Source organism: Corylus avellana, chromosome ca4 (assembly GCF_901000735.1).
Source record: "Corylus avellana chromosome ca4, CavTom2PMs-1.0".
NCBI classification, from domain to species: Eukaryota; Viridiplantae; Streptophyta; class Magnoliopsida; order Fagales; family Betulaceae; genus Corylus; species Corylus avellana.
Window position 1 is genome coordinate 23,456,199 of NC_081544.1, and position 22,681 is coordinate 23,478,879.

The 22,681-nt window shown below is 37.5% G+C and overlaps 2 protein-coding genes across 4 annotated transcripts; both read left to right on the forward strand.

Annotated features, from left to right (window-relative positions):
- Nucleotides 1–5,033: 5,033 nt before the first annotated feature.
- Nucleotides 5,034–8,173, forward strand: LOC132179889 (heat stress transcription factor A-6b-like). Of its 2 annotated transcripts, XM_059592680.1 has the most exons (6): nucleotides 5,034–5,258; nucleotides 5,572–5,849; nucleotides 6,241–7,347; nucleotides 7,447–7,577; nucleotides 7,909–7,995; nucleotides 8,083–8,173. In XM_059592680.1, exons 2-3 carry the CDS (start codon nucleotides 5,613–5,615, stop codon nucleotides 6,967–6,969), a joined length of 966 nt encoding a protein of 321 aa, XP_059448663.1. In that variant the 5' UTR covers nucleotides 5,034–5,258; nucleotides 5,572–5,612; the 3' UTR covers nucleotides 6,970–7,347; nucleotides 7,447–7,577; nucleotides 7,909–7,995; nucleotides 8,083–8,173. The 2 variants fall into 2 exon arrangements, with proteins under 2 accessions (XP_059448663.1, XP_059448662.1); XM_059592679.1 differs by having other exon boundaries at nucleotides 6,241–7,577.
- An 8,313-nt stretch (nucleotides 8,174–16,486) lies between these two features.
- LOC132179189 (heat stress transcription factor A-6b) lies at nucleotides 16,487–18,746 on the forward strand. 2 transcript variants are annotated; one of them, XM_059591854.1, is made up of 4 exons: nucleotides 16,487–16,713; nucleotides 17,021–17,298; nucleotides 17,701–18,442; nucleotides 18,543–18,746. In XM_059591854.1, the coding sequence occupies exons 2-3, from the start codon at nucleotides 17,062–17,064 to the stop codon at nucleotides 18,424–18,426; spliced, it is 963 nt and encodes a 320-aa protein (XP_059447837.1). In that variant the 5' UTR covers nucleotides 16,487–16,713; nucleotides 17,021–17,061; the 3' UTR covers nucleotides 18,427–18,442; nucleotides 18,543–18,746. The 2 variants fall into 2 exon arrangements, with proteins under 2 accessions (XP_059447837.1, XP_059447836.1); XM_059591853.1 differs by having other exon boundaries at nucleotides 17,701–18,746.
- The last annotated feature ends 3,935 nt before the right edge of the window (nucleotides 18,747–22,681 follow it).

Consider the following 22,681-nt stretch of genomic DNA (forward strand, 5'->3'; position numbering starts at 1 on the left):
GTTGCTTATGTTATATTCTGTGTTTCAAATTAGATTAAACCGTCTTTATTTCCTTGTTTTAGTAGTATTAGGGTTTTGGGAGTCAATATTTCGTTATTTTATTAGGTTTAGGGTTTTGAGAGTATTTATGTCATATTTTATTATGTTTAGAGTTGTGGGCTATAAATATATACTTATAGCCTCCAGAGAAAGACAGTTGTTGATTATTATTGATTTTGATTAATGAGAATACTTAGAGTTGAGTTTATTCCTCTTTTCCTTTAAGCTTTAGAAAGTATCTATTGTTTTTAGAAGAATTCTTAGATCATTGATAGAATCAAGATTTAGAATTAGTTATCCGCTGCTTTATTGTTGTTCTTCGCTACAGCTTACTAAATTATGCTGCATCAATTGATATAAGAGTTCAGTTACTTTCCATGAATGGGGAGGAGCAATTACTTTGTAGACATGAACGAGGTGTATGTGCGCACGGAGACAGCACGTAAGGAGCAACCAGCGATTCGTTTAAGGCAAATGAGTGGTGGGCTGAACAATTGTCATCACCAACCAAGACCGCGATTCACGGAGGCGGAAGGCAAATTTATCACCTAACATTGGCAACACACGGAGGATCGATTCAGGGCTATGAGGGATCAAATTGAAGACTTCACTACCGAATTATTCAACTTGTGTGGTTGACATGGGAACGGATCTAGAAACCCGTTTGCGGAGCGCCGAACGTACGGACGTCAACACCTTGCGCAAGCTCATGCCAATCAGCAGGTAAGTAGATTTGAACTCAAAATTTTGAAGTTCGATGGGGATCTAGAACCTGACACATTTTTGAATTGGGTGTTGGCTGTTGAAGAGGTTTTTGAATTCAACGGGGTGCCCGATAAACAACTAGTCTCTTTGGTGGTACATACATTCCGGGGAAGAGTTGGTGCGTGGTGGCAACAACTGAAGAAAACTAGGACGGGGTAAGGCAAATTGAAGATTAATAGTTGGGAGAAACTATTGAAATATATGCAGGTCGCTTTTTTTTCCCCATAGTTATACCATGGGTTAAAAGTCACAAAATTGGAGACAATGGTCTATGGCGGTGACAAAGAAAATTGAAAATTCCTACAAAAAAGAGGTATGTAAGAAAACATGGAGTGAGGCGAAGAGTCCACGATAGGCCAATTGGACCTCTACTTGTCAACCACAAATCCATAAACCGAATCTATATTCTGTGGAGGAAGAAAAAGAATCTGTAGATGAAGCGTTTCAGGAATCCGTATTCATTGATGAAAAGTTTAGACATGAAGATGATGTAGATCCTTTGCAAGGATTTATGGATTGGGATTCCCCACCAACCTATGATGACGATGTCAATGAGAAAGAACCGATTGAAGGATCTTTGGCATCCAACCTAGAGGACGAGTACGAAGATGATGGATTTTCTCCCATGCTTGGCGGCCTCTACCCTGAAAAAGATGACCAAGAGGAAGAATACGAAAAAGATGGGTTTTCTTCCATGTTTATCAATTGGAAGAGGAAGAGCCCACGGGTGACATCGCCAATTATGAAGAGGTTGATGAAGACTTTTCAGGTGAAGTGCCTAATTATAATGATGAATGGGTTGATTATGTTGATTTCCTTGGGGTTGAAAGTATTTTAAATTCTCATAATAATGATTGTGATGAGTTCTATGCGGTTGAGGAGAATTATTTATTCACAAGGGCAATTACGACTAATCCATTCTTGAGTATCTTCATGGCACATGGAAGGAAGAAGGAGCGAACGAAGAACGGCAAATCTGAAGTATTGCCAAATGGTGTATGGGGCTTTCATGACAACCATCAAAGTATTTCGATGATGAGAAGCGTGAAGTTTATTTTGGGATGTTGCCTTTTCGTGATCTTGAGGAAGGGCGAGTGAAATGAGTTGACTGGACATCCGAAAGACCGTGGAAAGAATCGGTCGAATTCGAGTGCGAATTCTTTCCAGCAAGGGGAGAATGATGCAGATCACAGGCTCCCTTGAAGTGCGATCGAGCACACGTGTACCTGCGATCGAGCACACTTCCAGACACTTGCGCACCATGCCCTTGGTTGTGCGATCGATCGCCCTTGTACCTACGTTCGATCGAACACGGAGCTGCTTATATTATATTCTGCGTTTTAAATTATGTTAAGCTGTCTTTATTTCCTTGTTTTAGTAGGATTAGGGTTTTGGGAGTCAATATTTCGTTATTTTATTAGGTTTAGGGTTTTTGGGGTATTTATGTCATAGTTTATTATGTTTAGAGTTGTGGGCTATAAATATATGCTTATAGCCTCCAGAGAAAGACAGTTGTTGATTATTATTGATTGTACCTGCGATCGATTGCACACGGAGCTGCTTATGTTATATTCTGTGTTTTAAATTAAGTTAAGCCGTCTTTATTTCCTTGTTTTAGTAGGATTAGGGTTTTGTGAGTCAATATTTCGTTATTTTATTAGGTTTAGGGTTTTGGGGGTATTTATGTCATATTTTATTATGTTTAGGGTTGTGGGCTATAAATATATGCTTATAGCCTTCATAGAAAGAAAGTTGTTGATTATTATTGATTTTGATTAATGAAAATACTCAGAGTTGAGTTTATTCTTCTTTTCTATTAAACTTTAGAGAATATCTATTGTTTTTAGAAGAATTCTTAGATCATTGATAGAATCAAAATATAGAATTAGTTATCTACTGCTTTATTGCTATTAAACTATAGAGAGTATCTATTGTTTTTAGAAGAATTCTTCAATCATTGATAAAATTAAGATCTAGAATTAGTTATTCGCTGCTTTATTGTTGTTTTTCGCTGTAGCCTACTAAATCACGCTGCACCATTTTTCGATTATTATGTAGTGCATAGTTTATTAAGAGAAGGAGGCCCAAAAGATGCGCAACTGGCCATTCAGGTCATTCAGTGGCTATGCTTTGTAATAATGATTTACAATGCAATCACGTTGCAGATTTGCAGGGCACTAGCAATTGACCCTACAATATTTTAATTGGATTAAGGGAAGGGTGTAGAACCTCAAAGAATATGCCCGACAAAATCATATTTCAGTACTTTTTTGCCTTACCAGTAGAATATCCTAAACCCTAGGAAAAAAAAAAAAAAATCATTTTTTGACCTACAAGATCTGAATTAAGAGAAACTTGAAACCAAATGGGAGAAGGTATGCTCACCAAGATTGTATTCATCTGCCGACAATTGCTTAATTAATCATGATCATGTTGATAAGATATTGAGGTGAAATTGAAAATAGTCTAAACCCACTGAACTTGTAATATGTTTAATGTTTGATTTGTCTAGTTGTGACTTGTGATTTCCCACTGAATAATTAGGTTCCCCAATGGGTGTAATTAAATCAAAAGTTCGAACCAAAGAATCTGAAAGACGCCAACAACAAACAAAAGTGAAAAGTCGGAAAATGCAAAAAGATGCTAATCAAGCTCGGGTGAGATCTAAAACATTTATCATTCTATCACGTTTAATCCCTTTGTTAATAGTTTCCAAAAGGTAGCTTAATTGGCTGGAACCATGCCTAATGAAGCAGAGGTCTTTAGTTCGAATCCTCATTTCTCTCTTGTGTGGACATGTCCACCAAAAAAAAAAAAAATTTCCCTTTGTTAATAACGTTAGAATTACTCAGCCACGTCTTGTTGAATGATTTGTTCACTAGCCTCCAATAAAAATGGACCCCAATTTCATTAATATTATATATACTTAATGAAAAACGCAATCCATCAACCCCACACAGCATTTAAATGGAGCCTATAGGTGTTCGCAAAAAATCGCATAATTTCAAATTCCCACAACCATAGTATCAATTGTCAAAATAATGGAAGGGTTTGTGTTTCATTTTAGGCTTAGAAAGATATGGCATCTCTCCATAAACAAAGAACAGTGGCCTTCACTCTGAATGAAAATTATGGCTTAATTAAGAGGCTTATAAAGGTAGGATGAAAACTGGGTTTTAAAAGGTGAGTTGGCTACAAAAATAAAATTATATGTACCCATTTTGATCGATCAAACTTTAAGGTTTCAAGATCGCATATGTTTGATCGATCCAATTGCAATCGAAGTGCCGATCGAACCTCTCTGAAATTCGTAAAAAAAAAACATATCATTGGTTTGACCAATCCAGCTACGTATGATCACACATCAATCAAAATCTCTAGTTTTTTATTTTCAACCTATTGTTGAATCGACATTTTACACCGACTTAACCCTGAACCAAAACTGAAAACATTTTACGACCCAAAATCACATGTTTGAACACATAAATTTGCCAACATACTAAAACGTAACACTTAATGTGATACCCACGTACATGATAGCAAACCTACCAAATAAAACCCACTACAGTTGCAATTCTACAAACTTCTAATATTTTGAGACTCTGCTTTTAAAATATATATATAATAACTTTTATAAGGGCTTGACATAAACTAAGACTTTTGTGCTTTCTAGTAAGAGCATGACAAATCAGCGTAAAAATTTTCACCAAGACCTCATATGCCTTAAAATACAAGATTTTTTATAATAAACTTTTCATATTCATCCTACCTAAACCCACCGCGACCCGTCCACGTAATCCACAAAAAAAAAAAAAGAGAAAAAAGTCAAAAAGCCACCTATATTATTGCTGACTGGCTTCCGAAATAATTCTTCATCAATAGTGGGTTCCACCCTTCACAACACCATCACTCCATGGAAATTCCAGAATGTTCTGAAAGCCATTTCCAGTGCCATTAGAGGAAGGAAGCACACCACACATCTTCCCAATTGCAGAATTGCTCTCGAACTTTCCAGTATACGAAATTCTTTTTTTCTAAACAAACAAAAGAAAGATGCAAGGGCTACGAAAGTCGGTATTATTTATTTATATATTTATTACTTTAATAAATTTATTCCATCACACTCTACAACTTTCTTTTTTGTCCTTTTAGGTAAACAAATCTATATAAGCGTGCCAAACTACTTTCCCAAAGGAGAAAGGAGCTAGAGGATTGAGGGGAGAGAAAAATATCTCAATCCTATTTAGGCTGTCCTTGCACCATCGCCTTCTCCCAAAAAGTAAAAAGAGAAAACAACCTACCCCCACCCCACCCTACCCAACAACAACAAAAAATAAAAAGAGCAGCAAGATATCTATAAATTGAAGATATCCTTTTCACATTGACATCCTTAGTTCTTAGTTCTTCCGAGTTCCTCTCCCTTTCCCGACCTTCACAGCCGCGCGCCGCTCGAGGTCAGTTTTATCATAGTATTGGTGTTTGATTATATTTCTGTTACGTTTGATCTTTCTTTCCCTACCTTGTTTTTTGTTTTGTTTTGTTTTGTTTTCTTTAATTTCATTCCCGTAGAACCCATTTGAAGAAACCTTCTATATATTATGAACATATACAGCTAGCTAGCCTACTCTCATTAAAATTAAAGTAGAAGTTTCAACTGCATTCAGCATATATAGCCATCTTATTTGCTCAAAAACCCAAATAAAATCCATATTTCTGTGACCAACCCAGATCACAATTAATCTTCTTTGTGCCTTTTTTTCTAACCAGGAATCATAAAGGAAGCAAGTTTGTCTTTTTCGCCGCCGTCTATGGATATTCATCCTCCTCCTCAGCCAATAGAGGGACTCCATGACGCAGGCCCTCCACCCTTCCTTACCAAAACCTATGACTTCGTCGACGACCCCACAACAAACAATATTGTTTCTTGGAGTACAGGGAGCAACAGCTTCATCGTTTGGGATCCCCAGATCTTTGCAACGAGTCTTCTCCCCAGATACTTCAAGCACAACAATTTCTCTAGCTTTGTCAGGCAGCTCAACACTTATGTAAGCGTTATTTAGACATTTCCATCTTTGTTTGCTTCTCTTCTTTTCCTGTTTAATAGATTTGATTGGTCTCTCTCTTTTTATCTCTTTATTTAATGGGTACGTTACTTAGTGCGGACATTTTGTTTGTTTAATTGAAAAAGATAGATCACAATTGTATACTTCGTACTCTTTCTCTGTAAATAGAGTATTGTAAAAGGCTTTGATGTGTAAACTTTTGCCATAGCCGAATTAACTTAATTTTCTTTTATGGGTTTCTTTTCTTTGTCATCTCTCATAAGTTTTAACTAATAAATTTTAGAGTTGTTATGACTTTTAAGTAGTATTCATCAATGTTACTCTGAGATTGTTTATGAATGTGATCCTGAGGAAGGAATTTGATTAATGTTAGGGCTTTAGGAAGGTTGATCCAGAGAGGTGGGAGTTTGCCAATGAAGGGTTTCTTAGAGGAAGGAAGCAGCTTCTGAAGAACATCAGGAGGAAGGCGACTCAACCTCAGGCTTCACAGCAGCCTCTGGACGCTTGTGTTGAGGTTGGGCGGTTTGGATTAGATGGAGAAGTTGATTGGTTGAGGCGTGACAAGCAGGTTCTAATGGCAGAACTGGTGAAGCTTAGACAGGAACAGCAGAATACTAGAACTTACCTTCAATCAATGGAAGATAGACTTAGAAAGACAGAACGGAAACAGCATCAGACGATGAATTTCTTGGCAAGAGCAATGCAGAATCCCAACTTTTTACAGCAATTAGTTCAGCAGAAGAACAGAAGAAAAGAATTCGAGGCAGCAATAAGTAAGAAGAGAAGGCGACCTATTGATCAAGGTGGAGGAGGAACCTTTGTTGTTAAAGTTGAGCCTCAGGATTCCAGTGGCATGTCCGAGTTAGAAGTTTCAGAGCTGGACAGATCACTTGGTATTAACATGCAAAAGAACCCATTGGAAGAACATATCGAGAATGGAGATCAGGAACATGATGAAGGATTCTGGGAAAATTTGTTAAATGAGAATATCGAAGAAGAAATTGTCCTATGGCCGGGTCTTGAACAAGAAGATGATGATGAGGAAGATCATGTGGATGTTTTGGCTGAGCAGCTCGATTACTTGGCCTCTACTCCTAATTAAATAGATGTTCAGAAGTGTACTATTTTGCTTCAATTATGATCAGCTGGCTTTGGCTTGGAGAGTACTTGTTATCTGACTGCCAAATTAATCTACTGTTTGTTTTCCTATTTATTTAGGTCTCCTGGGTTTCTTGGAATGGACAAGCTAGGGAGCGCATGCAATACATGAACACTCAACTCTCAAGAATGTACTTCAAAGGGCTAAGCAGACGGCATAAATGCATGACATTGCAAACAATATTAATTGCTTGTTTTGTATAAGTACTCTACAATTAATTCTATCTCTTTTAGGTGCCCTTGAATGTGATTAATTAATTGTCTCCCATTGATCTTTAATTAGTGGTGGACGTCTAATATTGCCTTTCCCTTTAGTACGCAGGTTTGAATTGCTATATTGATTTTTCATTCTTCTTCTCAAAATATATAGAAAACTCCATGCATGAACTCTTTAACAGATTGTAATTGCTTCTTATGCAAGGAATGGGAGTAAATTTAGTCATATGCAGCTGGACTTGATGAGGAGCTAGGGTTAGCTCCAAACAATAAAACCCATATGCGGACAACACATTTCAGATCATGCATGCTACACTTTGTCTCTCACTGTTTTCGGTAACACTATATTTTTGCTCTCTACGTTTAATTTTCTGCAGTATAATTTGGCATTTTATAAGTGTCCTGGAGGTTGTGGATTATAATGATTAAAAGCTTAAAATCTTATTCATTGCGTTTGGCACATTATAAAACCATCGTTCTCGTGAACAAATCTCCTTTTAATAGAGCAATATGTCATTTGTCAGATTGTTTTGCATAGATATTTCAACTTGATTCCTAATGATCCAATCATGTAAATCCCTATGGGTTGAATTCATTGCTTCACACTCCCTTATAAAAAGGTCTTTTGCAGTCGTGGGTTGTATTCTCAAACTTTCAATATATACAGGATGGTACATGGATGACAGTGATGCAGACCAGAGACTTCCCCATCACAAGGAACGAAAGGAGTTTGTATCCATAGATCAACTTGCTGGTGAGCATCTTTAGAGAACATTAAATTTGTTAGATCAATAAATGTTTGGGTCTCTGACTTCATATGAGCCATTTTGTTGACTTATAGAACTCGGAGTACTCAGTTGGCGACTGGATGCTGATAACTATGAAGCTGATGAGGTGTTAAAGAAGATTCGTGAAGACCGTGGTTATTCCTACTTGGTTTGTCAGAAAACTTGTGTTTGTTAGTTTGTTGAGTTTGCCGCACTTACATACATTTTTATGTTTCTAGTGTGAAAAGGTCTAGTAAGACACGATTGTTCTTTGACTAACTTATGGTTAGTCTACGTGCTTTGTCGCGCTAGCTTATCAAGTAAAAATAATAATAGTCAACCCTCGTATTTGTTAGCTCAAGATTGTAAAACATCACATACATATAAGATTGGGCCCTATAGCCAATGAACTATCGTTCAAATGGCACCTCCTCTCCCTATAAGAATAGGGTGGGAGGGCATTAGATGTGTATGTAACTTAGGTTAGTAAAAAGAATCTGTTGGACTCTATTGGTTAAAATTTGCTTGATTCATTCTTACATTTAAAAGCTCATGATTAAGTCTTGCTATTTAAAAAGTTGCAAATTGAAATGAGTCTCTTTTTTTCCTCTTACTTTCTATTTAAAAATCGCAAATTAAGTCAAGGTGGCGATTGTTTAGTGTGACTTGAATCTAGAGTGGGCCCCACTGCTTTTTCCTCTTACTTTCTTTGGTCTTGCGTATCCTGCTTGGAGTAGGAGAGGAATTCGTTGCTAGACACTTATTGGGTTTATTTCTCCAAGTTGGAATGTGATTGTTTCACCGACTTTAGTGCCCTATAAAAGGCTTGTAGCATGAGCCTTTGGGTGTGTGCCAAACGTGAGTATTTGTGAGCACCAAAGGGAGGAGAAAAAGAGAGAATTTGAGAGGAGGTATAAGGACTGCCATGATGTTTTCTTCTTGGTGGTTTTTGGAGGAGCCAAAAACAAGTGATTAGAAGAAAAATGTGTTGCAGAGTGAGAAAAAAGTAGAGATCAGCTGTCATCTTTTCCAACAAAAGAAGAGTTTGTACACTTGTCTTTTGTATTCTATTTTGAGAATAATCTCTCTTGTGTGATAGTGAGAATTGGGTGTATAGGAGCTTTGGGATTTGAGTGATTTTTTCTCTACTATTTTTGTACTCCATCTTTTGATAGTGGATTTTCTTCTGGTCGTCTCGGCCAGTGAATGTAGGCTTGTTAAGCTGAACCACTTAAATCTTTGTATCGTGTGTGATTGCTTATCTTTGTTTTTTCGCATTTTTCTTATTTTTCGCATCTCACGAGTCTTGAGAAATATGATTAATTTCCTAAGAACTGGTATCAGAGCTTTTGGTTTGAGTGGGAGCGATGGCAAGTGAAGAAGGAAAGATGGGAATCGAGAAGTTTGACGACAAAGATTTTGGGTATTGGAAAGTATAGATTGAAAATATTCTTTATGGGAAGAATCTTCATCAACCTCTTTTGGAAAAACAACCCGACGACATGGATGATAGCGAGTGGGCTCTGCTTGATAGTAAAGCCCTAGCAGTTATCAGGTTATTACTGTCAAAATTAGTTGCACACAACTTTGTAAAGGAGAAGTTCACAGCAAGTCTAATGGCGGCTTTATCAAGTATGTATGAAAAACCGTCGGCTAACAACAAGGTGCATTTGCTGAAAAATTTGTTCAACCTAAAGATGGCAGAAGGGGCTTCGGTGGCACATCATCTCAATGAGTTCAACACTATCACAAATCAATTGTCGTTGGCGGAAATTGATTTTGATGATGAGGTTCGTGCGTTGATCGTCTTGTCATCTTTGCCAAATAGCTGGGAAGCAGTGATGATGGCTGTGAGTAACTCTGTAGGAAAGAGTAAACTGAGCTATGAAGACGTTAGGGATTTGATTCTCAGTGAATAGGTTCGCAGAAGAGATGCGGGTGAAGCCTTTTGTTTTAGTGTTGCTTTAAACCTCGAGACTCGGGACAGAGGGACAAGACAGAAACTCTGATCAAGGTAGATCAAATTCCAAAAAAGGGAGAAACAAATCCAGATTCGGACAACAACCTGAGTGTTGGAACTGTGGCAAGACTGGCCACTACAAGAAGAATTGCAGGAAACTACGAAAGGAGACTGAGAATGATTATGCAAACGTAGTGACAGAAGATGTATATGATGCCCTACTTGTCTCTGTCGTCAGTTCCCTTGATTCTTGGGTCTTAGACTCGGGAGTATCTTTTCATACGACAACGATCCGTGAAATTCTCGAGAATTATGTTGGTGGAGGTTTTGGGAAGGTGTATTTCGCTGTCGGAATGGTGCTGGATGTTGTGGGCTTAGGCGATGTTCGCATTAGAGTTCACACAATGACTTAGTATGGAAGCTACAGAAGGTCAGGCATGTTCCAAAGCTGAAGAAAAATCTGATTTCAATGGGACAGCTTGATGAGGAAGGACATTCAATTCATTTCCACGATAGAAAGTGGAAGGTTTGCAAGGGAGCTAGAATTTTGGCTCGTGGTCATAAGACGGGTACTCTCTATATGACTACGAATAGTAAAGATACAGTTGATGTTGTAGATACGAGTTGACTCAAAATTATGGCACCTAAGGCTTGGGCACATGAGCAAGAAAGAGATGAAGGTACTTATGTCAAAGGATAAACTATTGGAGTTGAAGTCAGTTGAGTCTGATTTGTGTGAAGGTTGCATCTTAGGGAAACAGAAGAAGGTGAGTTTCGCGGAAGTTGGCAAAGCACCTAAGCTTGGAAAGTTGGAGCTAGTACACATGGATTTGTGGGGTCCCGCACCAGTGGCATCTCTTGGAGGCTCGCGGTATTAAATCACATTTATTGATGACTCAAGCATGAAGGTATGGGTTTATTTCTTAAAAAGTAAATTTGATGTATTTGAGACTTTTAAGAAATGGAAGGCTATGGTTGAGACTGAAACGGGCTTGAAGCTCAAGCGTTTGAGATCAGACAATGGAGGAGAATATAAAGACAAGAGGTTTAAATAGTTTTGTGCAGTGAATGAGATTAGAATGGAGAAAATTATCCCGGGAACACCGCAGCAGAATGGCGTAGCTAAGTGCATGAACAAGACTCTCAATGAGCGTGCCAGGAGTATGAGATTGCATGTTGGGTTACCAAAGACTTTCTGAGTTGATGCAGTGAGCACTGCTGCATACCTAATAAATAGAGGGCCTTCCGTTCCCCTGAGCCATAGACTACCAGAAGAAGTCTGAAGTGGAAAAGAGGTAAATTTTTCACATCTGAAAGTTTTTGGTTGTGCTTCGTTTGTCCATGTTGAGTATGATGCTATGAGTAAACTAGATGGAAAATCTAGTAAGTGTTTCTTCATTGAATATAGAGATGAGGCTTTCGGTTATCGATTTTGGGATGATCAAAATCGGAATATCATTAGAAGTCGGAATGTGACTTTTAATGAGTGTGCTATGTACAAGGATGAGTCAAGTAAAGAACCTAAAGTTATAGAGCATGAACCGAAGAAGTCTGAGTTTGTTAACTTAGATGAGTTTTCTGAAAGTACAGTGCAGAGAGAAACAATTCGTGGAGGTGGAGCTTGATGAATAGTGTTCACTCACGGATGAATGTGATGACAGAAAATCGTCAAGAAATTTAAAGCATCGGGAAGAGTCTTATTCTTTAGCAAGGGGCAAAGAGAAACGTCATCGAAAAGCAACAAAGAGGTATGGTTTCTTTTGCTCAAACAGCTAGTAGTGGAGATCCATCATCTATTCAGAATGGTATGTCGAAAGAGGTGGAGTCACCACGGAGTGGTAAAGCTTGGGATTCGGCAAAATTAGCCAAGAGAAAGAATGCTAAAGGGTGCAGATGGGTCTACAAGAAGAAAAATTCGTCAAAAAAAGCTGTATGGTCGACGGGACTGATAGGAAGGCATGGTATAATGTCTAAATTAGGTCCTATACTCAAGTTCAAGAGGCGCTTGGACTTGAAGGACACTTGTGGAGTGTGATTGCCCTTAGGGGCTGAGGCGGAGACATCCGGAGGAGACACGTTTTGTTAGACTTAATGGTGGATTCAAGTCAAGGTGGAGATTGTTGAGTGTGACTTGAATCTAGAGTGGGCCCCATTGCTTTTTTCTCTTACTTTCTTTGGTCTTACGTATCCTACTTGGAGTAGGAGAAGAATTCCTTTTCAGACACTTATTGGGTTTATTTCTCCAAATTGGAATGTGATTGTTTCATCGACTTTAGTGGCTTATAAAAGGCTTGTAGCATGAGCCTTTGGGTGTGTGCCAAACGTGAGTATTTGTGAGCACCAAAGGGAGGAAAAAAAGAGAGAATTTGAGAGGAGGTACAAGGATTGCCACGGAGTTTTCTTCTTGGTGGTTTTTGGAGGAGCCAAAAACACAAGTGATTAGAAGAAAAATGTGCTACAGAGTGAGAGAAGAAAATAGAGATCAGCTGCATCTGTTCCAGCAAAAGAAGAGTTTGTGCATCTGTCTTTTGTATTCTATTTTGGGAATAATCTCTCTTGTGTGATAGTGAAATTTGGGTGTATTGGGGCTTTGGGATTTGAGTGATTTTCTCTCTACTATTTTTGTACTCCATCTTTTGATAGTGGATTTTCTTCGGGTTGTCTCTGCCGGTGGATGTAGGCTTGTTAAGCCGAACCACTTAAATCTTTGTATCGTGTGTGATTGCTTATCTTTGTTATTTCGCATTCTTCTTATTTTTTGCATCTCATGGATCTTGGGAAATATGATTAATTTCCTAACATTTGAAACATCCCCAGTCCACAACCGTTGAACACACTCCATCCAGATTTTTACCTTTTCTACTGATACACCTCTTGACCACTTTTTAAGTTCTGACTATTCTGATTATTATCTTTCTCAATGCTGCATTAACTTAAGACTTGGGCTATGCAATATTGTTGCCCATGTATTGACATATACGTTATGAGACATTTGTCTTACATGACATTGACTCCTGTGGAGGTGACTCTTGTTGTCATAACTTCTTATGCTTCCCTTTTTGCTTGCTTCGCAGTATTTTGAAATTTAGTTTATTAAACTTTGGATATGGATGTATTCTGTTATTACATCTTCCTATTAATGTATTCCTATGCTGCACGTCACTAAGTAGCACAAACATGTGTACTAAATGGATAACGCACACGGGTGGGACATATCTTGGACTTGTTTGAAAAATTAGATTAATTGCCCTTTGGTACTCATGACTCATGAGACATTGGTTTCACATGCCATGGACATGTTCTTGTGGGCTTCTTTTCAATGCCTCACTGCGATTGCAAAGTGCTGTTTAAAAAGGCCCGCCATTGTTTCTCGTAGTATCTGATATTCTTATGTTATATTATTATACATAAGAGATGTTTCTCATTAATGTATATATTTTTTGTTCAGGCAATGCGGCTATTTGTTGGTTATCCAATTTGGACTCGATTTAATCGTCCTCACGAAGGGCTGGCAAAACAGGTACTTGGTACGTACCTGTTTATTTTATGCATGCTTTTTTATAATAAGATTTTAGATTAGATGCATGAATTATCTAAAACCTTATTATAAAAAAACATGCATAAAATAAATAGGTACCTGCCAGGTACCTGTTTTGCCAGTCTGCATGATCATCTCCCTGCAAGGTATGTTTTTGTCTCTTCTCTCTATTGTGGACATCCATGCTTGTCTATTTTGGTCTAGAGGGCATTCAGAAAGCTTCCTTGAGTGTTATGGAGGTTTTATTTCATGCAGGAAGGAGTATCTTAAAGGTTTTGTGGAGAATGAAGTTGGTGATAGTGCTGTTGATGCTGCCGCCTGAAATCTTCAGCTGCTTCTAAAACTGATCTCAAACAAAAATGTCTTGGCTTAAATAAAAACACCAATGTTTGTATGGTCTGGTATGCACGTGTGGTTCCCTTTCTTGCCAATATCTCTCACTATGCTACTGTAGACTGCTTACCCACTACACAAACTTATATCTGTACCTGTTGTATGCTGTATATGGATGAAAATTGATAGAACCTTTTATATATTCAATAAGCATAAGTTCCTCGTTGTATTTGTATTGTGTTAATGGAAGCATACATACTTTGCGGGAAGGGGTGAGTGAGATAGACATCAAGCATTTTTGTGGAGGATTTCTACTGCCTTCGGGAGTGTTCCCTATTAGGCTGCTGCTGGTTCAGTAGGGGAGAGAAACGTCGAAAGAAGTGACATGTTTTATGCTTTGCAGATCTCGAGCAAAAGTAATTTGCTCTGAAAATAAGTGTCATGTCACTGATTACGATTCCTTCAAGACCCCAAATAAAAAATATATATATGTATATTATGCGTCTTATTATTTTATTATTTGTAGGGGGGGCCCAAAAGGTGCGCAACTGGCCCTTCAGTTCATTCAGAGGCTATTATGCTTTGTAATAATGATTTACAATGCAATCACATTGCAGATTTGCAGCGCACTAGCAATTGACCCGACAATATTTTAATGGGATGAAGGGAAGGGTGTAGAACCTCAAAGAATATGCCCGACAAAATCATATTTCCATACTTTTTTGCCTTACCAGTAGAATATCCTCTTACCAATTCCCTAAACCCCAGGGAAAAAATAATAATAATAATTTTTTGACCTACAAGATCTGAATTAAGAGAAACTTGAATCCAAATGGGAGAAGGTATTCATCTGCCGACAATTGCTTAATTAAATCATGATCATGTTGATAAGATATTGAGGTGAAATTGAGAATAGTCTAAACCCACTGAACTTGTAATGTGTGTATTGTTTGATTTGTCTAGTTGTGACTTGTGATTTCCCACTGAATAATTCGGTTCCCCAATGGGTGTAATTAAATCAAAAGTTCAAACCAAAGAATCTCAAAGACGCCCACAACAAACAAAAGTGAAAAGTCGAAAAATGCAAGAATTGAAGATGCTAATCAAGCTTGGGTGAGATCTACAACATTTACCATTCTACCACGTTTAATCCCTTTGTTAATAACGTTAGAATTACTCAGCCACGTCTTGTTGAATGATTTGTTCACTAGCCTCCAATAAAAATGGACCCCAACTCCATTAATATTATACTTGATGAAAAACGCAATCTAACAACCCGGCCACACAGCATTTAAAGGGAGCCAATATGTGTTCGCAAACAATCGCAATAATTTCAAATTCCCACAACCATAGTATCAATTGTCAAAATAATGGAAGGGTTTGTGTTTCATTTTAGGCTTAGAAAGATATGGCATCTCTCCATAAACAAAGAACAGTAGCCTTCACTCTGAATGAAAATTATGGCTTAATAGGCTTATAAAAGTAGGATGAAAACTGGGTTTTAAAGGTAAGTTGGCTACAAAAATAAAATTATATGTACCCATTTTGATCGATCAAACTTTAAGGTTTCAAGATTGCATATGTTTGATCGATCCAATTGCAATTGAAGTGCCGATCGAACCTCTCTGAAATTTGTAAAAAAAAAATATCATTGGTCTGACCGATCCAGTTATGTTCAATCACGCATCAATCAAAATCTCCAACTTTTTATTTTTAACCTTCTGCTTAATCGACATTTTACATCGACTCAACCATGAACCAAAACTTAAAACATTTTAGGACCCAAAATCACATGTTTTAACACATAAATTTGCCAACATACTAAAACATAACACTTTTTTTTTTTTACATGTCCACGGGCTTCATGAGGCGTGGTGTCCAGCCGATTGAGCTACTACTTGAGGACCTAAAACATAACACTTAATGCGATATCTACCTACATAATAGCAAATCTACCAAACAAAACCCATTCCGGCTGCAATTCTACAAACCTCTAATATTTTGAGACCCTACTTTTAAAATATATATATATAATAACTTTTGTAAGAACTTGACACAAACTAAGACATTTGTGCTCATCAAGTAAGATCTAGAGCATGACAAAGGAGATTTTCACCAAGACCTCTTATGCCTTAAAATACAAGATTCTTTTATAATAAACTTTTCATATTCATCCTACCTAGACCCACTGCAGCCGTCCAAAGAATTCACAAAAAAAAAAAAAAATTAAAAAAAAAAAAAGGTCAAAAAGCCACCTATGTTATTACTGACTGACTTCCGAAATAATTCTTCATCAATGTATAGTGGGTTCCACCCTTCACAACACCATCACTCCATGGAAATTCCAGAATGTTCTGAAAGCCATTTCCAGTGCCATTAGAGGAAGGAAGCACACCACACATCTTTCCAATTGCAGAATTGCTCTGGAACTTTCCAGAATACGAAATTCTTTTTTTCTAAACAAACAAAAGAAAGATACAAGGGCTACGAAAGTCGGTATTATTTATTTATATATTTTTTACTTTAATAAATTTATTCCATCACACTCTACAACCTTCTTGTCATTTTAGGTAAACAAATCTATATAAGCGTGCCAAACTACTTTCCCAAAGGAGAAAGGAGTGAGAGGATTGAGGAGAGAGAAAAATATCTCAATCCTATTTAGGCTCTCCTTGCACCATCGCCTTCTCCCAAAAAGTAAAAAGAGAAAAGAACCTACCCCCACCCCACCCTACCCAACAACAACAAAAAAAATAAAAAGAGCAGCAAGATATCTATAAATTGAAGATATCCTTTTCACATTGACATCCTTAGTTCTTAGTTCTTCCGAGTTCCTCTCCCTTTCCCGACCTTCACAGCCGCGCGCCGCTCGAGGTCAGTTTTATCATAGTATTGGTGTTTGATTATATTTCTGTTACGTTTGATCTTTCTTTCCCTACCTTGTTTTTTTGTTTTGTTTTGTTTTCTTTAATTTCATTCCCGTAGAACCCATTTGTAGAAACCTTCTATATATTATGAACAGCTAGCTAGCCTACTCTCATTAAAATTAAAGTAGAAGTTTCAACTGCATTCAGCATATATATATAGCCATCTTATTTGCTCAAAAACCCAAATCAAATCCATATTTCTGTGACCAACCCAGATCACAATTAATCTTCTTTGTGCCTTTTTTTCTAACCAGGAATCATAAAGGGAGCAAGTTCGTCTTTTTCGCCGCCGTCAATGGATATTCATCCTCCTCCTCGGCCAATAGAGGGACTCCATGACGCAGGCCCTCCACCCTTCCTTACCAAAACCTATGACTTCGTCGACGACCCCACAACAAACAATATTGTTTCTTGGAGTACAGGGGGCAACAGCTTCATCGTCTGGGATCCCCAGATCTTTGCAACGAGTCTTCTCCCCAGATACTTCAAGCACAACAATTTCTCTAGCTTTGTCAGGCAGCTCAACACTTATGTAAGCGTTATTTAGACATTTCCATCTTTGTTTGCATCTCTTCTTTTCCTGTTTAATAGATTTGATTGGTCTCTCTCTCTTTTCTCTTTATTTAATGGGTACGTTACTTAGTGCGGACATTTTGTTTGTTTAATTGAAAAAGATAGATCACAATTGTAAAAGTATACTTTCGTACTTTTTCTCTCTCTGTAAATAGAGTATCGTAAAAGGCTTTGATGTGTGAACTAATGCGATTGGCCGAATTACTTTAATTTTCTTTTATGTGGTTCTTTTCCTTGTCGTCTCTCGTAAGTTCTAACTAATAAATTTTAGAGTTGTTATGACTTTTAAGTAGTATTCATCAATGTTACTCTGAGATTGTTTATGAATGTGATCATGAGGAAGGAATTTGATTAATGTTAGGGCTTTAGGAAGGTTGATCCAGAGAGGTGGGAGTTTGCCAATGAAGGGTTTCTTAGAGGAAGGAAGCAGCTTCTGAAGAACATCAGGAGGAAGGCGACTCAACCTCAGGCTTCACAGCAGCCTCTGGACGCTTGTGTTGAGGTTGGGCGGTTTGGATTAGACGGAGAAGTTGATTGGTTGAGGCGTGACAAGCAGGTTCTAATGGCGGAACTGGTGAAGCTTAGACAGGAACAGCAGAATACTAGAAGTTACCTTCAATCAATGGAAGATAGACTTAGAAAGACAGAACGGAAACAGCATCAGACGATGAATTTCTTGGCAAGAGCAATGCAGAATCCCAACTTTTTACAGCAATTAGTTCAGCAGAAGAACAGAAGAAAAGAATTCGAGGCAGCAATAAGTAAGAAGAGAAGGCGCCCTATTGATCAAGGTGGAGGAGGAACCTTTGTTGTTAAAGTTGAGCCTCAGGATTCCAGTGGCATGTCCGAGTTAGAAGTTTCAGAGCTGGAAAGATCACTTGGTATTAACATGCAAAAGAACCCATTGGAAGAACATATAGAGAATGGAGATCAGGAACATGATGAAGGATTCTGGGAAAATCTGTTAAATGAGAATATCGAAGAAGAAATTGGCCTATTGGGTCTTGAACAAGAAGATGATGATGAGGAAGATCATGTGGATGTTTTGGCTGAGCAGCTCGGTTACTTGGCCTCTACTCCTAATTAAATAGATGATCAGAAGTGTACTATTTTGCTTCAATTATGATCAGCTGGCTTTGGCTTGGGGAGTACTTGTTATCTGACTGCCTAATTAATCTACTGTTTGTTTTCCTATTTATTTAGGTCTCCTTGGGTTTCTTGGAATGGACAAGCTAGGGAGCGCATGCAATGTACATGAACACTCAACTCTGAAGAATGCACTTCAAAGGGCTAAGCAGACGGCATTAATGCATGACATTGCGAACAATATTAATTGCTTGTTTTGTATAATTACTCTACAATTAATTCTATCTCTTTTAGGTGCCCTTCAATGTGATTAATTAATTGTCTCCCATTGATCTTTAGTGGTGTACGTCTATTGCCTTTCCCTTTAGTACGTTCGAATTGCTATATTGATTTTTCATTCTTGTTCTCAAAATATATAGAAAACTCCATGCATGAACTCTTTAACAGATTGTAATTGCTTCTTATGCAAGGAATGGGAGTAAATTTAGTCATATGCAGCTGGACTTGATGAGGAGCTAGGGTTAGCTCCAAACATTAAAACCCATATGCGGACAACATATTTCAGATCATGCATGCTACACTTTGTCTCTCACTGTTTTGGGTAACACTATATTTTTGCTCTCTACGTTTAATTTTCTGCAGTATAATTTGGCATTTTATAATTAGTGTCCTGGAGGTTGTGGATTATAATGATTAAAAGCTTAAAATCTTATTCATTGCTTTTGGCACATTATAAAAGTACCATTGTTCTCGTGAACAAATCTCCTTTTACAATCTAGTGAAACATGTACTCGAAAGGCTAGCTAGGGTTGCGGCAATGTATTTACTTTAATAAGTCCACCGCCCCCCCTCCAAAAAAAAGTCCCAATGACGAAGTGACATATCATTCTACATAAAAGTGCTATGATCATTATGCCGGAAAACTCTAAAAATTGGATTGAGATCCGGGGTTATTGAACGGGATGCAATATATATATATATATATATATATATATATATATATTTTTGGGTCAAATTCATTTTAGACCGTTACAACAAAGAAAAAATATAAAAAGGAAGGGCAAGAAGGGCGGCTGAACCATCCCTGTAGTGTAGGGTGGTATGGCCACAACCAAACAGGGCTTAACAGTTATTAATTTTTTTTTTTTTGGTCATAATTTTGGACGTTTATTTATTTATTTTTACGAACAAAAAGGTAGTTGAGATACACTAATGGTAGCTATTCTATTTTGGTATGACCATAGTAACACTTGCCTATTGGAAATCGCATAAAAGAAGTGTAGACGGTAAGAATCGCAAACGCTCTTTTAAATCTAACTGAGGTATAGCTTAACTCAATTCTATCAAGGCATCAGTTGGACTCAAAATGACTAATATCAATACTAATTAATAAGATATACTGAGAATTCCATTTCGAGAGCCGAACTCTCACATAATACATGTCTAATTACATTGAGGATTTCCCTAAAGCCACTAAATCACCACCATTGATGGTTGGTTGTTATTTCAGAAAAAATAAATAAATAAATAAATAATGTATTGCATGTATCTGGTGCAATACCTAGCTGGGTATTGGATCTCAACCCGTCCATTCTACAGTGAAGGGTTAACAAAACCTGGCTTGGCCACTGCATGTAAAAAACTGTTTCAAGCATATTTGGTTTTTTAAGAAAATTAATTAGGACCATATATCTGCGCATCTCAGCATCTGTAGGAAACTTTTGTACATGTGTAACTGCTTCATCTTTTTATGGGCAAAAAGGAAAAAGGTAGAATACCAGCTTCCTCTTTTAAGTCACATAAGCTCAGAGATTGAGTTGGATAACAAAGCATGTTGCAGTCTGCTGAAGCGATAAGGTTTCACATGCTGGGCATGAGCATTGTGTAGGTTTCACGTGATGTGCATGCCACCTCAGAAATTGGCGATTGCCATTCTGTAGGTACAATGTATATGATGGGTTTTACCATGAGAAATGTTAGGGGTTAATATTTTATTTTTTATTTTTTAATTTAGCCTATTTCATCTCACAAATTAACAATTAAATTTGTGAACTTATATGAACCTCACATAAGTCAATGATAAATCTCACAAATCTAATAGTTGATTTATATTCCTAATTTAGATTGGGATGATGGGTCTCCTCCATATTTCTATCTGTTGGAATTGGTAACTCATATTAATATCAGTGGAAGGCTAAGTAGACGGGATCGGAGTGAGCGTCACGATAGCGACGTTCATGGCTCATATTAAAATTGATATGTTTTGCATTTTCAATTTACAAAACATTATCAAGTTTGTACATAAAATATAACATACAACAACATATATGCAGTTTATGGCCTCACTCATGTAATAAAAACGGATAGTCTTATACATACTAAATATTAAATTTTATTTGCAATTTACAATGTAATAAAAATGCATCATTATATACATACACTAAAAATAACATAAACATTACATAATTACAACAATTGTTTTTTTTTTTGACAATAACAACATTAATTACAAAATCAGAAAAACTTCTAAGACTCAGAATGTTACAAAATTTTACAAAATCAAACTCTCGTACTCACATTCTCACACTCTGTAAATACATGGTCAATGCAACTTCATTCTCGATGGTTGTGTCACACTGTGCCCTTTCAGCCTTAAGACTATTAAGAAACTATATTTCTGAATATAATGATATTCATTGTTGCCATTTCATATGGCATGTATTGATATTTATAATGTTTACAGAGTATAACAACCCGATCCTAACAACCTATTCCTAAGATAAATACATTATACAAAAGCGAAGATTAGAGATTACAAGGAGATAAGCTTATCCTTCATCTACACTTTGAATATCTATTTTATCATTAGGATCACAATTATCAATTGCTGATGTTTGAATATTTGAACGTGGAGTTGGTTTAATACATGCTTCAATATCCTCCCACAAGATCAACGAGGTAGATTGAACGTTGAGCTTGGTGCAAAAATGTTGAAACCGAGTAGAGACAATTGGTTTTGTGAGAACATCAGCAATTTGGTCTTTGCTTGGAACAATCCAAACTTGGAGAGATTTATCAACCACGCGATCATATACGAAGTGGAAATCGATTTCCACATGTTTTGTTCGATCATGGAACACCGGGTTGATAGAGAGGCAGGTTGCTCCAATATTATCACACCATAATTTCGGTGTAGATGTGACTGAAATCCTAAGATCACGGAGCAAGGCTTGAATCCACAAAATTTCGGCAGTGGTATTTGCCACGGCTTTGTATTCCGCCTCGGTACTGGATTGGGAGACCGTTGGTTGTTTCCTTGAGCTCCATTAAAATGAGATTAGACCCCAAGCAAACGCAATAGGCACCAGTGAATTTTCGATCATTAGGGTAAACAGCCAAATCCGTATCAGAGAATGCCTCAATCTGAGTAGATGTGATGTGTTGTAATAATAAGCCATGATTGACAGTGTGTTTAGGATATCTGAGAATTCTTTTAAGATATTTGAGAATTATTTTAACAGCCTAGCCAGTGAAGCTTGGTAGGATTATGCATGAATTGACACACTCGATTTACAGCAAACGCCAAGTCTAGACGAGTGAGAGAAAGGCATTGGAGAGAGCCTATCGTGCATCGATAAAGAGAAGGATCATCCATTTTATCACCAGAGAAAGCAGACAGAGAGCTCGATGATGACATAGGAGACGATATTAGTTTTGCCTCAATCATATTTGTCCGTTTTAGAAGATCCATGATGTACCGATGTTGAGTAAGGATAGTCCAGACATGAGATGAAATATTTCGACTCCAGGAGAAAAAATTCAATTTGCCGAGATCCTTGACTGCATAGTCCACACGAAGATGCCCCAGTAATTCATCTATGTGCAAACTGACTAACAGATAATAAGTTTTTGCAAATATGAGGAACACATAAGAGTTGGTTTAACAAAAATTGACAACGTGGAGTGGAGAGTGTGGCAGAACCAATATGTGATATAGACAAACCTAATCCGTTCCCAACACGTTTTTGATCGGTACCCGTATACTCTTCTGAAGACAGGTTGAGATTCATCATATTATTAGTCAGGTGATGAGTTGCACCTGTATCTGGATACCAATTTTCATCTGAGGTCAGATTTGGAGAGGAATACAACGCCTGACGAGCAGGAGAGTTGGATGGAAAGAAGGAGCCACGACCACGGTTCCCAGGGTTATGTCCACGGTAGCTAGTTTGTCCTCCAAACGAGGATCCACTGCC